General features: G+C 53.0%; 5 protein-coding genes across 6 annotated transcripts; 3 read left to right on the forward strand and 2 right to left on the reverse strand.

Moving 5' to 3' along the window:
* The first annotated feature begins 191 nt into the window (after positions 1–191).
* PV05_04968 (uncharacterized protein) lies at positions 192–6,528 on the forward strand. The gene is made up of 2 exons (XM_013461429.1): positions 192–5,649; positions 5,718–6,528. The coding sequence occupies exons 1-2, from the start codon at positions 1,240–1,242 to the stop codon at positions 6,246–6,248; spliced, it is 4,941 nt and encodes a 1,646-aa protein (XP_013316883.1). The 5' UTR covers positions 192–1,239; the 3' UTR covers positions 6,249–6,528.
* Positions 6,529–7,043: 515 nt separating this feature from the next.
* PV05_04969 (uncharacterized protein) lies at positions 7,044–8,510 on the forward strand (the record flags this gene model as incomplete). The annotated part of the gene is made up of 4 exons (XM_013461430.1): positions 7,044–7,214; positions 7,284–8,156; positions 8,206–8,299; positions 8,350–8,510. The coding sequence occupies 4 exons, from the start codon at positions 7,044–7,046 to the stop codon at positions 8,508–8,510; spliced, it is 1,299 nt and encodes a 432-aa protein (XP_013316884.1).
* A 305-nt stretch (positions 8,511–8,815) lies between these two features.
* Positions 8,816–11,077, forward strand: PV05_04970 (uncharacterized protein; the record flags this gene model as incomplete). The annotated part of the gene is made up of 3 exons (XM_013461431.1): positions 8,816–9,777; positions 9,895–10,871; positions 10,971–11,077. The coding sequence occupies 3 exons, from the start codon at positions 8,816–8,818 to the stop codon at positions 11,075–11,077; spliced, it is 2,046 nt and encodes a 681-aa protein (XP_013316885.1).
* A 209-nt stretch (positions 11,078–11,286) lies between these two features.
* Positions 11,287–12,435, reverse strand: PV05_04971 (uncharacterized protein; the record flags this gene model as incomplete). The annotated part of the gene is made up of 2 exons (XM_013461432.1): positions 11,287–11,578; positions 11,750–12,435. The coding sequence occupies 2 exons, from the start codon at positions 12,433–12,435 to the stop codon at positions 11,287–11,289; spliced, it is 978 nt and encodes a 325-aa protein (XP_013316886.1).
* Positions 12,436–13,089: 654 nt separating this feature from the next.
* On the reverse strand, positions 13,090–15,460 carry PV05_04972. 2 transcript variants are annotated; one of them, XM_013461434.1, is made up of 4 exons: positions 15,212–15,460; positions 15,111–15,162; positions 14,750–15,055; positions 13,090–14,697 (listed from the first exon to the last, which is right to left on the reverse strand). In XM_013461434.1, exons 3-4 carry the CDS (start codon positions 14,994–14,996, stop codon positions 13,463–13,465), a joined length of 1,482 nt encoding a protein of 493 aa, XP_013316888.1. In that variant the 5' UTR covers positions 14,997–15,055; positions 15,111–15,162; positions 15,212–15,460; the 3' UTR covers positions 13,090–13,462. The 2 variants fall into 2 exon arrangements, with proteins under 2 accessions (XP_013316888.1, XP_013316887.1); XM_013461433.1 differs by having other exon boundaries at positions 15,111–15,460.
* Positions 15,461–16,031: the final 571 nt, after the last annotated feature.

The following is a 16,031-nucleotide window of genomic DNA, read 5'->3' on the forward strand; positions in this document are numbered from 1 at the left end:
CCCGCGGATCGACCCTCTCTTCGGCTTCCCTCGCCTACAGTTGTCTCCCCACTGGTGGATGATCGAACAACCTGTGGCAACACTGCTCCTCTCACGAATTGATTCTCGAGCACAAGCCTCTGAGAAAGAGGGCACCTTTTAACCGTCTGACTAGGTTGTCAGAGGTGTCTTCAAAGACGAATTATCACCAGAGAATAACCATGGGCGTGCTCATCTCCAAAAAAGACCTGCTTTCAAGAGAATGACATGACTAAAAGGCCCGCCAGTACGAGGAATGAGGGACAAGGTGCAAAAAAACCTGTTCTTAGAATTCAAACTGCGGCGGTGCGTCAACGTTGGATTCCTCTCAAGCCACATCTCTCACACCCAGCGCCCCAAATATTCGGACCACGGCGCGCTTCTCCACTTGGCCTCGTATCAAGCCGGACCCTGATCCCTGTGCTGATTTTTTGGCTCCTTCGTAATACTGTGTTACTTGCTCCCAGAGCAAAGGATCTCATGGTGCTACGAACCCGAGGAAGGGCGTTTGACCTCTATTCACCGGAAAGGCAACGCTTCATTGAAGTACACAATCAGAGAAGGCAAACTGACGAGGTTGGGAAGTCACTGGGAGTCAGAAACAAGTCAACAACTTGGACAAATCTCGAGGCAACGCTTGACATCAGATCGACTGGTCGCCCAAGGTATGATCCTGGCTTGTCTGGGGAGGTCCCCTGTCCGCGTGGCTTTTGGAGCATGCCTTTCCTTGTCGGTGACTCCCTTCTTTCCCATGCTCATTCGCGATTTTCCATACCCTCTTCGATCGACGGTTCAGACAGACCAGCAATCCTTGCACCGTCTGTCCTTCTCGCCATATCATTTGCTGGAACCCTCTGATCATATTCGGAGTACGCTTTTCTGTGCCACATTTCTTCCTCCATTGTTCTGCTCTGACGCAATGGCTCTGACTGAAACAAGTTGAGGTCAGCCACAGTGAGGCACCAGCTCACTCAGTATGGAGAGAGCTTCAAGCTCCCTCGTGCCAGGAAGGTAATGATGAACAGTGACGTAGGAAAAGTTTCCATCCTACTACTTCACGCGGTACTCCTCTTTCAGCGCGTTCTCTCTTCTTTCTTGTTCTTCAAGTCCATCCTACCTATCCACCTATACCACTCTGTGCAATATATCCCGAGAGAAAGAAGCGTGTTGCTCATCTTGAAAGCAGCGTGAATCCATGAAACTGTATTTCTAAACCAGCTGATGACAAGCAACCGACATTCGTCGGCTTCATACGCATATTACTCGTTCCCACCAACTCCTAGTCGGGAATCACGATCATCAAAACAATCCAGTCCAGACACAGTCAGGAGCTACAAAAGCACCATGCCGTCTCCAGCAGCAGGAAGATCGGGCAATGCTCCCGAGACACCCACAAAGACTGGCAAGAAACCTCAGTCATCATCTACTTCCAAGCTTACCGGTAAAGGTACCCCCAAGAGCACCCCAGGCCGCAAACCGCCCAAGCTGGGTGCCTCAAAAGCGACCCCGAAGAAACCTACGGAAGATGTCCCGAAACCCAAGGAGACCGAGGAGCCCACCAAGGACGTGTCTGAGAAGGCCGAAGATACTGGAGAGGAAGCTCAGCAGAAAATCAGTATGAAGGACACTGAGGAACCCGGCGGCAAAGTCAGTCAACCAGGCAATGACACTGGCGCCGAAAGCACCTCTGTTGCCGACACCAGCGAACTGTCGGAAGCCAACCCGGAACCCGTACCAGACAGCGACGAAGACGAAACAGTTGGCGACACCAAAGGTGCTGCCAAAGACGAAGGCACTGACGAAGGTGAAGAAACCGAAGGCCCAGCAGATGAGACTCCTGCCGCAGAGACCGAAGATGCCGCGGAGGAAGCAGAGGACGAGGCTGAGGGCAAGGGCTCCGGCGCGCTCGGTAGTCTCAAGTCAGCAGCAGGAGGAGCCACTGGCGGTGCGAAGAAACTTGCAGGTCGAGTCGGTGGCGCAAAGGACACCGCCACTGGTGCCGCTGGCAAAGCTTCTAAGGGAGACGCCACAGGCGCTGCCGAAGACACAGCTGGTGATGCCCAGGATACAGCTGAAGGAGCAGCCGACGACACCAAGGACACTGCCGAGGATACTGCTGAAGGCGCTGAAGAAACCGCTGAGGGCGCAACCGAGGATGTGCCCAAGGATACAGATGATGTCCCAGATGTTGGCGAGACAGCAGAAGGTGCCAAAGGCACTGCTGAGGAGACAACAGGCGATGTGGAAGAGACTGCCGAAGACGGCAAGGCCACCGCCGAGGATGCGGCTGATGGTGCCCAGGAGACCGCCGAGGACGCCGCCGATGGTGTCAAGGACACTGCCGAAGGGGCTGTTCCAGATCTATCTGTTCTCAAAGGCCTCAAGGTCAACGAGGATGGGGAGATCCTCGACAAGTCTGGAAACCCTATCGGCAAGCTCGAAGAAGGTGATGCGGCAGACCTAGAAGGGTATGAGGTCGGCGATGACGGCGAGATTCTCGACGAAGATGGAGATGTCGTTGGCCGTGCAAATCTCCTGCCTGGCAAGGCTGAAGAGCTTGCCGGTCAAGCCAAAGATACCGCGGGCGAGGCCGGTGACGAAGCCGGAGAGGCGGTTGACGGCGCCAAGGAGACTGCTGAGGACGCTGTCGAGACATACCTTCCGGAACTTAGCGTCCTTGAAGGCCTCGAGGTCCAAGAGAACGGCGACATTGTCGACAAGGAAGGAAATGTCCTCGGCAAGATCACCGAAGGCGATCCAGCCGACCTTGTCGGAATGGCTGTCAATGCCGAGGGCGAAATTCTGGACGAGGACGGTGATGCTATCGGTCGCGCCGAGACCGTACCACAGCCAGTACAACAGGCTGCAGATGATGCTGCAGGAGCTCTTCCAGGACTCGATGCACTTGAAGGTCTCGAGGTGCAGGAGGATGGCGCCATCAAAGACGCCTCCGGCAAGACTTTGGGCAAGATTACCGAAGGCGATCCTGGCGATCTGGCTGGCAAGACCCTGAACGCCGAAGGAGAGGTCCTTGACGAGGACGGCGACGTAATTGGCCGCGCAGAGATCGTTCCGGAAGCTGCAGAAGCAGTTGATGGAGCTAAACCCGAGTTCGTCCAAGAGGCACTTGACAAGGTTGAGGATATTCAAGATCAACTGAAGCCTAACCTCACAATTGTTGAGGGTAAGAAACTCAACAAGAAGGGCAACATCATCGACGACGAGGGAGAGATCCTCGCGAAACTCGTCGAGGGCGACCCCAAGGCTTGTGCTGGCAAGATCCCCAACGAGAACGGCGAAATTCTTGACGAGGAAGGCAAGGTCATCGGGCGCGTGGAGGTCGTTGAAGGTGAAGCTGCCGAAGAGGCTATGAAAGACCTCCACCCCGAATTGGTCGAGCAGCTCGATGAGGCGCAGAAAGCTGCAGAGGAAGCTGAGAAGCAGGCCGAGGAACAGGCCCAAGAAGCTGGCGACGCCGCTGACACCGCTGAGAAAGCCGCAGACACTGCTGAAGGCGCCGCAGACGAAGCCAAAGACGCTGCTGAGAAGGCTGGAATGCCCGATTTCTCGCAGTTGGAAGGTCTCAAGGTGAACAAGAAGGGCGAAGTTGTCAACGAGGACGGTGACGCGATCGCTCGTCTTGCCGAGGGATACGACGTCGACAAACTCCGTGGCAAGAAAATCAATGAGAAGGGTGAGATCTTGGACAACGAAGGCAACGTCATTGGCAAGGTCGAGTTCATTCCTGAAGCGATAGAGGAAGGTCTTGTTGAAGTCGAAGAGGCCGCCCCTGAAGAACCCGAGGTCTCTGTCTTGGAAGGCCTCAAGGTCAACAAGAAGGGCATGGTTCTCAATGAGGATGGCGACCCAATTGCTGAGCTCAAGGAGGGTGAACTCGAGAGCTGCGCTGGCAAGAAACTAAATGACAAAGGCGAGGTGCTCGATAAGGACGGAAATGTCATCGGCAAAGTCGAGATGATCACTCAAGAAGGCGAGGGTGAGGAAGAGCAAGCAGAGGAGGCTGACGACGGATTACCACCCCTCTCTATTCTTGAAGGCCTCAAGGTTAACAAAGCTGGTAAGCTTGTCGACAGCAGCGGCAGTATCGTCGGCGAACTGGTGGAAGGAGATGCAAAGAAACTCTGGAAGGCCGGTACTGTCTGTGACGACCAAGGTCAATTCTGGGATAACAAGGGCCACATCATCGGAAAAGCCAAGACGCTTCCTCAGGAGGACAAGGAGGAAGAAGCAGAATTCGCCGGTCTTGAAGGCCTCACCGTCGTTGCCGATGGGTGGGTCGAAGACGAGAATGACAACAGAGTCGGCCGCATCGTCGAGGGAGATCCAAAAAAACTTGTCGGCCGTGCTGTGGACGAGGACGGAGACATCATCGACAAGAAAGGCAACGTGGTTGGTCACGCTGAGCGATACGAAGAGCCTGAAGCCGAGCCAGAGCCTGAACCAGAAGCGGTTGATCTTTCGGAACTGAAGGGCCTCAAACCCAACAAGCAAGGCAACGTCATTGGACCAGATGGTGTCCCTATCGGCCATGTTGTTGAGGGCAACATTAAAGAGCTTGCTGGCCGAAGCATTGACGAGAATGGACAGATCTGGAATGACCAGGGCCGAGTCATTGGACGATGCGACCTCATTCCTCCCGAAGAGCGTGAGGCTAAGCCTGAAGGTCCATTTGCTGGCCTTGAGGGCGTTGTCGTCGGCAAGGATGGCTTCGTCAATGATGCAGAAGGCAACGTGGTCGGCAAGGTTGTCGAGGGTGACTGGAAGAAACTCGTGGGCCGTGCTGTCGATGAAGATGGCGATATTATCGACAAATACGGCAACGTCAAAGGCCACGTTGAGCCATACGAGGAGCCAGAAGAGGAGGTCGTCGAGGAAGACCTGTCCAGCCTTGAAAATAAGACGGTGAACAAGATGGGCAAGGTCGTGGACGAGCACGGAACCATCTACGGTGAGGTGATTGACGGTGAGCTCAAGCACCTGATTGGCTGTAAGGTCGATGGCAAGGGCCAGATCTGGAGCAACAATGGCAAAGTGATCGGTCATGCTGGTCTCATTGAAGGTGGTGACTCCGGTCGTGCCGAAGGACCGTTCTCCAATTTCGAATCCACTATCGTGTCCAAAGATGGCATGGTCAAGGATGCCAGCGGTGAAATCGTCGGTCGCGTCATCGAAGGCGACCCGAAGAAGTTGGTTGGACGTCATGTCGATGATGAAGGTGACATTATCGACAAGAATGGCAATGTCATTGGTAAAGCCGAGCGATGGGAGCCCGAGGAGAAAGAGCGTGAGGTCTCGCCAATGTCCGGCTACCGTGTCAACAAGGAAGGCGAAGTCCGCGACAAGAACGGCGATGTCATTGGTAAATTGACCGACGGCAATTTACTGGCATGTATCGGCAAGCAAGTCGATGACAATGGCAACGTTGTCGACCAGGACGGCAACAAGCTCGGAGAATGCACGTTGATCGAGAACATCCCTGAGGAAGAGGAAGAAGAAGCAACACCAGAGCAACTCAAGGAGGAAGAAGAGCGTGAAATCGCAAAGAAAATCGGCAACATCATCAACCAGACCATCGACCAAATGAAGCCTATCTGCGACCAGATTACAGATGTAAGTCATTCTTCTGCTCGTGCATTGCCACGCAAGAGTCAGGTCATGCTAACATTCATGCTCCGCAGAAAATCGAGAAAGCCGACCGCACCCCTCGCGAGGAGCTCGACGAAGAGAAACTCGTACAAGACGTCAAGCCACTTATCGAAGAGGGTAGCCGCATCCTGGGCGAATGCAACGGCGCCATTCGCGGTCTTGACCCCGATGGGCACATTGCTGCTCAAGCCAAGGCTCGCGCCGCTTCGGGCGAAGCATCCCCTGAGGAGCACCGCGTCGCTGAGGGCCTCAAGGAACTTACCACGACCGTGGTCAAGACCATCGACAACGCCAAGAAGAGAATCTCGGACATGCCGCACGCGAAGAAGAAGTTGAACCCGTTGTGGGGATTGCTTACCGAGCCTCTGTTCCAGATTATCGCTGCGGTTGGACTGCTGTTGTCCGGTGTCTTGGGTCTCGTGGGCAAGTTGCTCAATGGACTCGGCCTGGGCGGTTTGGTCAACGGCATCCTTGGTGGTTTGGGCGTCGACAAATTGCTCGGCGGTCTTGGACTTGGCAGCATTGCTGAGAGTCTGGGACTTGGTGGTGGTAAGAAGAAATAAGTTGCTTGCTGATCTGGAAGATTGGCGGATAATGGTGGCTGAGCGAAGGCTGATGCCACGACGCTGCTCTTCTCCCTTGTTTCGCTGGACAACAGGATGGACACCATATCCAACGTTCAATGAGGAGACCGTGAGTCGTCGTGTCAGTCATTGTATATTACAATTTCTTTTGTCTGCGGGCGATGTCATGTTATGGTTTCGGTCTGATGATGTCATGGTAACATTTCCCTAATATTTGATGGTGGGAAGTCATAGTTGGGATAGGTAGCATAGGTTCATGAAAAAGTATTTCACGATATCGTCTCTGGGCTGTGATGTCTCAGCATTGTCTCCCTCCAGCAAAGTACTCGGCTCGCCAGCAAGGCCTACGTACCTGAGCCGCGTGGGCCACGTGATACAATTGCACCCTGACAGTCGCGCCGTCATTTCCGCGGTCTTGGCGATTTCAAATGACGCACCCTCTCTCCCAAAAGCGATTCCTTGAGGACTCAGCAACATCAATCGTTCAAGCAGCATGGATTCAAGAACTGGCATCGATATTGATGAATTCATACAAGACTTCCTGCAATGTCCGATTCCTCACACGTGGGTGACATTGCAGAAGCCGGTGATTGGTTGTCGACTCTATTTTGGCAGTGGAGTGCCGGCAAGAACCCCGCAGGCTAGAGATACACCGCAGCATCATCTCCATTCGAAGATATTGGATATCGATCAAATGGACCTCTGTCAATTATCACAGAGAACATGATCTGGTGAGGCCTGCAGATTCAATCGGTCGTTACATTTAAAGCTGTAATGGGTTCCGACTATGAGGAACCCACGAGACTGGTTATTCTGCAGGCAATTGACAGCCAACAGACAGCCGAAGCGGAGGGCGATATTGCTAAACCTCCCGATGGCGGTTACGGATGGGTCTGCCTGGCGTGTTGCTTTGCATCCAATTGTTTCACATGGGGCATTACCTCGGTGAGTCCCATGAGCATCGCACACCTCCAAGTTGCAGCTGGGCCAAAGTCGAGTCACTGACGACAACAGAGCTATGGTGTCTATCTGTCTTATTATCTGAGCGAGCAACTATTTCCCCAATCTACTCCTCTGGATTATGCCTTCATTGGCAGTCTCAATTTCGGGGTTGCAATGGTAGTTGCTCCACTGGTCACAAGGCTGGCACGTTCCTTTGGTATCAGGCCTATAATGCTAGCAGGAGCCATCATGTTCGGAGGAGGATATATATCGGCATCTTTTGCCACCCGAATATGGCAGCTCTACCTCTCGCAAGGCGCGCTGGTCGGCTTGGGTGTTGGTTTCATTTATGTGCCTAGCATCGCCGTCCTGTCTCAGTGGTTCACCAAGCGAAGGAGTCTTGCTAATGGCATCAGCGCCGCAGGCTCAGGAATCGGTGGCTTGTCGTTTTCATTTGCTATTGGTGCAATGATCGACCACCTCGGTATCGGCTGGGCTTTGAGAATCACCGGGCTCTGCGGGCTTGTTGCCAACCTACTCTCCGCCAGCTTCATTCGAGACCGCAACCAAATCATCCGTCCGAAACAGCATCCGTTTGACGCAAGTCTTTTACGACGTGCTGACGTGATTTTGCTTCTACTTTGGGCCTTCTTCAGCACGTTTGGATATATTGCTCTCCTCTACTCGATGTCCGACTTCGCGCTGTCTATCGGATTGTCTAGGCAACAGGCAACCCAGGTGACTGCCTTCTTAAATATGGGCACAGCTCTCGGTCGGCCATTCATCGGTGTCGCGAGTGACCGTTTTGGGAGGTTCGGAGTCTCCACGACCCTGACTTTGGTCTGTGGCATTGCTTGTTTTGCCATCTGGATCCCAGCATCATCCTTCGGAGTCACAGTATTCTTCGGTATTCTTATCGGAGGGATCTTAGGAGTATTCTGGATGGTACGTTCAACGCCGACAGTGACAAGAAATCGTATGGCTGACAATCTAGACAATTGCACCGCTTTGCGTCGAGGTTGTAGGGCTCAGACAGCTGCCTTCACTTCTATCTCTTTCTTGGTTGTCCGTCGTTCTTCCCACAACATGTAAGCGCAGGCCCTGCTGCTGTCTTTTGTCGGTCGCTTACCATGCATAGTTTCCGAAGTCATTGCTTTGTATATTCGACGGTCAGATAGTCCTCGGCCATATCTATACACGCAGTTGTTCTGTGGACTGTGTTACATCTGCGCAAGCTGCTGTCTCTGGGCCGTTCGCACACTTTGCAAGCGGAGAGAGATGACTGCTGGTCAAAGGTAGAAGCAGAACCATGCACCCCAGAGGCATCGAGCGCATCCATTCACAGCTTTGCTCGGACAAATGGACGCATTTTGGAGTGGCCTTGATAGGGTCCCCACGTCTCTCTACAACTCCGACGTATTCATCCCTCGGCGTCGCTCGATAGCCAATCAGACCAGGCATTCACGCGACTCGTATGAATGACCCACCTTTAACTTCAGGCATCAGTCATTTCTACCAGCGGAATACCTCCTTTCTTCAATCACGAGTCAGTTGATGAGACCTTGGATTTGCGCCTGGACATACAACCATTCAGCCACTTCGTCATGCCCCAGAGGTGTACGTTAGGCACCTGCATTCCGACTTCGAAGCACAAAGCCTTCACTCATACCCGGGGCGGCATAGGCGATAAGTATGCCCACCTTTTCCTCAAAACTATTCACAGTCATTCGATTCACAGTCTATCCACTATGGTGAAAATTATCATAATAGGTGCAGGCGTTTCAGGCTTAAGTAGTTATCTCTTCCTGCACAAGCATCTGCCGTCTTCCGCATCTCGGTCATCTCTGGATATCAAGATCTACGACGCGTACGATGTCAGAGATTCCGACTTCATCGGCCTGAATAACTTCCATGGCGGCGCAGACAGAGGAGACAGTAAGGAAGATCCAAGGACAGAGCCGTCATTTACGCCACAAACGATCGGTGCCGCAATTGGCCTTTCGCGGAATGGTCTGAACGTGCTCGCTCGCTTCGACCCGGAACAAGGAGACGATGATTCTAGGCTGATCAAGAAGGTGGTCTCATGCGGTCATCCATTCCAGCGCTGGGAGGTCAGCACTGCACGGGGCCTCAAATTGATGGACACTAACATCAACACCAAAGACGCTCCTGCTGAACCTCAGGAGAAGATTCCTGCTTCGTATCAGGGAGTACTGATAGCCCGGCAAGCATTCTGGGAGATATTGCGCGACCGCGTCTTGCAGATTGCCCCAGAACGGAGCATTTTGCAGCGGAGAAAAGTCACTGGCGTAATCATCGGGACAGCAACTTCGCCTAATATCGTCCAGTTCGAAGATGGCACTCAAGAGCAAGCCGATCTTGTCATCGGTGCGGACGGACTGCGCAGCGTATTGAGAAAATCCATGTTCGAGTCCAGTGAAAGTGAGGTCGACATCCAAACTGACGGCGAAGGACCTAAAAGCTGGCTTGGGTCATGGCTCAATTGGACTCCTTGGAAGACGAAATCTCACAAAGCCAAGGTCGATTATGTCACTCCGTGTTATGAGTATGGATCCCCATCTCTTGGTGCATGTTGCTACTTCTTTCACGCCTCTTCCGCTGTCTCATGTTACTGTATTTCGTTCCCCCCTCTGTCGTCCTATAGTGCTGACAAACTCGGAAGGGGCCTGGTCGGACTAGGTGGTTTCATCCCTTCTTCAGTCCTCCAGTCAGTCGGGCACAAGCCAGGGACCATGTCCATTGTCTTTGGACCGAATGGTTTCGTCGGCTGCGGATATCTCACATCCAGCCTGCCAGCTACAAACTCAACGTCGACTTCTTCTCCATCTTCTGTCGAACCCATGACGCCTCCGGTCCCGGGCCCATTATCAGGCTGGTGGTCGACGTTTTCCTCTGCAGATCCGTATCCGTTCCACTCAGCATCGCCCAGGAATCCAAGCACGAAATCCTTCGACACTCGCCTCGCTCTGGCTGCTTTAGTGGACCGACACTCTACCTGGAAAAACCGCACCGTCGCCGCGATCGTGAACCACATCGAATCATCGATACGTGAGAGGGATGCAAGTGGTAACGTTAGTAGCTCGACCAACCCATCTACCACGGCCGTGTCGCCCTGCATCGATACAACCCCTTTGAAACAATCCCCTCTGAACACAGTACCCGGAGCCGGCGACAACCGCAGGACAGAAGGTCCAACTCAAGATCCGGCCCATCATTCAGCCCTGACGCACTTCGACCCCCTGTTGGGCCTGCAAACGAGCTATCCAACCTACACCACCCCCGAACTGCCGTACTGGCACGTAGGCGGCCGTGCGATCCTCATCGGCGACGCGGCGCACGCATTACAACCAAGCTCCGGCCAGGGTGCCAGCCAAGCTCTCGAGGACGCCGAAGCCTTGTCACTTCTTTTGGCGGACTTTTTCTCTCCCTTCCTTTCCTCATCCGCGTCCACGTCCTCGACCTCCCAAGACGAAAACAACAACACCACTGCCGCCGTCAGGACCGCCTTGGAAATCTTTGAGTCCATCCGCAAGCCGCGCGTACACATGATCCACGACCACTCTCAAAAGATGAGCCGGATGAAAGGCGACATGGGTCTGATGATGGAATGGCTGATGTACTTGATCATCTGGCTTACTTGTGCGTCGTCTCCCGAACATTTCTGACCTATCATTTCCTCCCCTTCCTATCACTCGGTAGGCCCGTTTGAGCTAACGTTCTATTCTTCGTCGGTTACAGCAATGTTCTATGACCGTCACAACAAGCAGCTTTTCGACTACGATCTTCCGTTCGAGGTACAGGAGGCCGTCAAAAGCCGTGGAGAGGCACAGTTACATCGGCGCTGATCAGCCTTTCCCCAGATGACAAGAACTTCCACCAAAACCGTCGACTACTGGGCCCCCGACACGCTGTTGGGCATGAGAAGAACAAAACAAATGCCCGATGGAGAATTATTTATATGTCAAGTCTTTTCCTCTCCAAACCCTTCCCCCAGGGTACAGACCCGCAACACCAGAATGAATAGAACGCCCTCCGTGCTCCGGGGGGGGCCCTCTCAAACCATACTCCCCGGTTGCAATGGCGGCTCATGGGCTTTCCTCTTGACTTTCTCGACCAAAGTCTCCTCATCATGCCGATGGTCCAGACCCAGCTCTCTCTCATGTACCTTCTGGACACGGCGAAGCAGGCCGAAATTATAAATCCCAAACAAAAAGCCGGCGACACCGACACACGAACCCGTCACGATGGCGGTGATCTTTGCCGTGACGCTCCAGACGCCATGCTGCGCCGTGTAAACGTTGACGAGCGTCGTGATCAATCCTGCGACGGAGTTGAGGGTTACCGGCCTGGCATAGAGAGAAAGAGAAAATGTGTCAGTACATCAGTACATCAGTAACACCTAACGCGAAAGCGGGAAACGTTATATGTGACCAGGGGAGAGCGAGGTGATCGTGATCTGACCCAGAGGATACTGTGTGTAAGTAGAGGGGGCGGGTTCGCAAGCACGGTAGACATACATGAAGATCTTGTTGATCAGCCAGACATAATTATGCCGCCAACGGAGCCATAGCCAAAGACAAACCAGCGTGCCCGCGACACAAAACGAGCCGGACAGCCACAACAACCCTATATTCGCGATCGAATGGACAATGGCATGCGTCACCTCGGTGCCCGCATCGTCGCCGCCGTCGGCGTTGTCGGCTTCTTGAAACGCCTTTGACTCCTTGAACGTGGTGAACGTGCCCGGCACCACCAGGAATCCCGCCAAGATGATCCAAGTCCCCAGGCTGGCCAAGATGTTGTACAAGCGAGGGATCTCATCCAGATGCAGCAGCATCTCCATGTATCTTGTCGGTGTCGAAGGCACCCTTGCCAAGGGCGGCCGTTTGCCAGTTCCACTTCCAGTCCCAGTCCCAGTCCCGGTCTCAAACGTCTCTGACCGCTTCATTCGGCCTACTGCCTTATTGTTCGCGTTTGTGCTTTGGCTTTCTTGTCGCAAAGAGTTCGAGCCTCGCAGCTTGGTCGTGGAAGAAGGCGAGTCCGGGCACAACACCACCGGCGCGGTCTCGGCGCGCTTGCCAGTCGGTGTTGTTTTGCCATGATGCAGCAGATCGGTCCTGGTCCCATGGGCCGAATGTACCGTTGAAAGTGGCGGGCGAGCGATTTGCTCGCCACTACTGAGTTCAGGCTGGCTGTCGAACATAGCGTCTTTGAATGGTTCGGTATGCAATGATTAAAGCGAATCTTTGCAGAAACAAGGGTGATGATAACTCGTAAAAGGGGCAGGCCTTTGAAAGGTATGCAAAGATTTGTGAAAAGAGTGACTGAAAAGGCAAGCGCGATATATGGGTGGCAGGCCTTCTCAAGCTATATGTCCAACCTAGGAACGGGGACATGCACGCAAAACATATAGGCAGCGTAGGCAAAGGACCAAACCAACTGCGTGGCGAGCAAGAGGTCGATTCATCTTTAGAAAACCATAGTTTGCCTCGAACCAATACCTACAAAGCCAAATGACTGGATGAGCGTTGAACAAGTTCTTGATAACGAAACGAATGGGCGGTAGCTGCCGAGGAGCCGAAAGAGAAGAGACTGCAGCGTGACGCAGGGTGGACGAAAATAGCCCATGCAATAGACTCAAAACAGCCGATGACCTGCCGACATCTGTCTAGCGGATGAAACCCTCCAGCAGGTGAGCAGATCAACAGCATTTCAAAGGCACGACAAGACGTGGTTGAGATAGCCCGATGGTTGGCAAGCAATGAAGCTGGGAAGGAGTGCTGAAACTTGGATGGACCCCTGTCGATACAGACTGGCGGCTAAGCTGAAAACTGTTGTGTCCAAGGCCGATCCGGATGGGCTCTCTGTATCGAGTTCGAAGATATCTATCAGGAAATCCTAGTTGAAGTTACAAGGCTTATGAAGAGTACTGATTGCAGAGTAATCACAATCTGTACGAGTCTTACTCACAAGCCCAATTTCTATCTTGTATACCACGCAGGCACCCGCCCATTGCCGCGACCCTTTTCTAGTCGGTAATGCCTGCTCCAAAACGCCATGCGAAGCCCGTCATGATCATCAACATTGTTAGTTGTAATGTACAGTCATGATTCACGCCCAGGTTCATTTCCTAGCCCCTTTGCTCCTGGAGCCAGTGCTGGGCAAACACTCATGGTCGCCACTTCCAGATAGTCAACTGCTTTAAACCACGGCACAATGAATTCAATAAATTAAGCCTCGTCCTCATCAACGACGGTCACTTCAACCACATCCGTGATCGCTTCCTCGGTATTCTCCAAGTAGGGAATGATAGGTTTGACAGTGGAGGTATGCTTTTCGCGTGGTACAAACCACAGTTGAACGACTCCGACAATAGCAACAGCGCCGGCGCCGAAATATGCCAGACCGGTAAAACCAATATTTGAACCCCATTCATATAACAAGCCTGCAATAGGTGGTGCGACGGTCCTGCAAGCTGCACCGGCTGCAGCTGCCAGACCATTGATACGACCAAGAACCGAAAGAGAAGGACTTGCCTGCTTGAGCAAAATCAAGATGACAGGATAATCGAGAATTGAAAGAAGGTTCCGAACCGAAAGGCAAAAGTAAATGCCTGGATAGAGTAAGTTCCGTGGCAGAAGAGCAAGATAAGGCACAATGAAGAATGCCAAAGGATGACAAATCGTGACGACAACGAAAACACGCCAGACGCCCAGACGCTCAGCGGCGATGGGGAAAATGACGGCTTGAATGAACAAAGCAATCAAGCCATTGACAGACATGATCACCCCGACATCCTTTGTGGACAAACCAAGGCCACCAGGGATGTGGACGGGACTGAGACCGAACAGGGAGACCTCATCCACGGGCTTGTCTTCGAAGAAGATGGGAAGGAGATGGTCATAACACATGGAATGGTATGTGTAAAGACTGAGAGCCAGAGTCAACATGGCCACTCTCTTTGTGAGCCATTTCTGAGACCCATTTTCGGATATCGAGGGAGTCCGCGAGGTACCATCGGCATTGATTTTCCAATTGTCGTTCTTCTGAATGTCGACTTCATTGAACGTCCCGAAGGAGTCCCGTCTCAAATCGGTGCCGGCATCGGCATTGGCGCCAGCTGTTAGAATCATGGGCGTACGCTCGGTGACGGGGTTAGGGGATTCGTCCACCGTTCCAGTGCGGCGGAAATCGGGATGGGTTTCTTCGAGCCAAAAGAGGCCGACGATGATGCTAAAGAGCATGATGAAGGCACAGACGAGGTTGGGGAGAAGCCAGGGAAACTGACCAAACAGCCCGTCTCCAGAGAATGCACCAGGGTAAGATTTTGCAGGATTTGCAAGTAACCCACCGATGGCAGGGCCAATAATGCATCCGATCGACCACACGAAAGGCATTACGGCGTAAGCCTTGGGCTCATGTTCTGGTTTGGTGACCAATTCGCCGACCATGGTTTGGATGACACCTAGTTTTCGTCAATAAGCACTCTCTTTTCTTTGTGGCGTGGGCATGCGTACCAATATTTCCATTCAGAGCACCTCCGAGTATTCTTCCACAGAGCGCCATGGTGAAGCTCGTAGAGAATCCGACGACGAGAAGCGAAAGGACGGTGCCAGCAAGCCCGGTGAGGAGGATGGGTTTCCGGCCCAAGCGGTCGGACAGACCACCCCAGAACATACTGGTGAAGGCTTCGGCGAGGGAGAAGGAGGCGATGAGAATGCCGGCGTAGAAGGAGGCGTCATCGATCCCAAAGCTCTTGACCATGAGCCAGGCATAAGGGAAGATGGCAGTGACGGCGATCGGCTCGGAAAGGCGACATATTGCTGGCGAGATGCGTCAGTGAGTAGCTTCGGGTTGCGGGATTTCCTGCAGACGTACCAAGGATGAGGAACTGAGTAGTCGGGAAGGTGTCGTCGGTGCACGGAGGGGACTTTTTGCGTGTAAGTTTCATTTTCCCAAGTGTGCCTGTCTCTTACGACCTGTCCTCCGCTCGCAGCAACGCGGGTGATAAGTAGCGGTTTCCTGAACAAGTGACGTGGTTTGAAATCTGATAATGATGGTGGAATTATTGAACGAGTTGAGAAAGAGGTACTCCGTGGAGAGCAGGAAAACGCAGATCGTTAGGAGATCTACTGTACGTAGAACAGAGAGAGAGGGAGAGAAGAAGGAAGGGCAGGACGGCAGGAAGGAAATCTGTGATGGATGTGTGCAGTGCAAGTGGAGAGGAGGCGAGAACGGGAAGTGCAGGTGAGAGATGGTCAGGTCATGTCATGTCATGGCTTGTATTGTCTGACAGACGGGAGTGTATGCCGATCCTGATCCAACACTCCCGTCGTAGGTCATGCAGTTTGAGACGGTCTACGATTTCGAGTTGATGACCTGCTTTTGGGACATCCAGTGTACGAAGGATAGATGACCTGCCCATCTCTTGCAGTTACGAGCTCCTAAGAAGAAGCGGCCGCGTCGAAGTCTAGGTACCTTCCAAGGTTTACAGAGACAAAGTAACTTGTATGTTACGTCAGACAAGCTCTATTTTACCACGACGGATCCCGAAGCCGAGATCAACAGCAGCAATCAGAACTGGACCAAATGGACCATTGCATTGCAGTCTACACAGTCTACATGTCGCAGCGATTCGAGTACATAGACTTCGGCGACGTGCATCTAGACCATGCAGACTGCAATGCAATGCCACGCCGTTCCCTCGACCAAAGGTCCGTTGCGTGTGCAATTGTTCGAGAAGCGACGAGGAACGAAGAGAATGAATGCAACAAACCCCCAATTTCTGTCACCGCCTGC

This window comes from Exophiala xenobiotica (genome assembly GCF_000835505.1).
Source record: "Exophiala xenobiotica strain CBS 118157 unplaced genomic scaffold supercont1.3, whole genome shotgun sequence".
Taxonomy (NCBI): domain Eukaryota; kingdom Fungi; phylum Ascomycota; class Eurotiomycetes; order Chaetothyriales; family Herpotrichiellaceae; genus Exophiala; species Exophiala xenobiotica.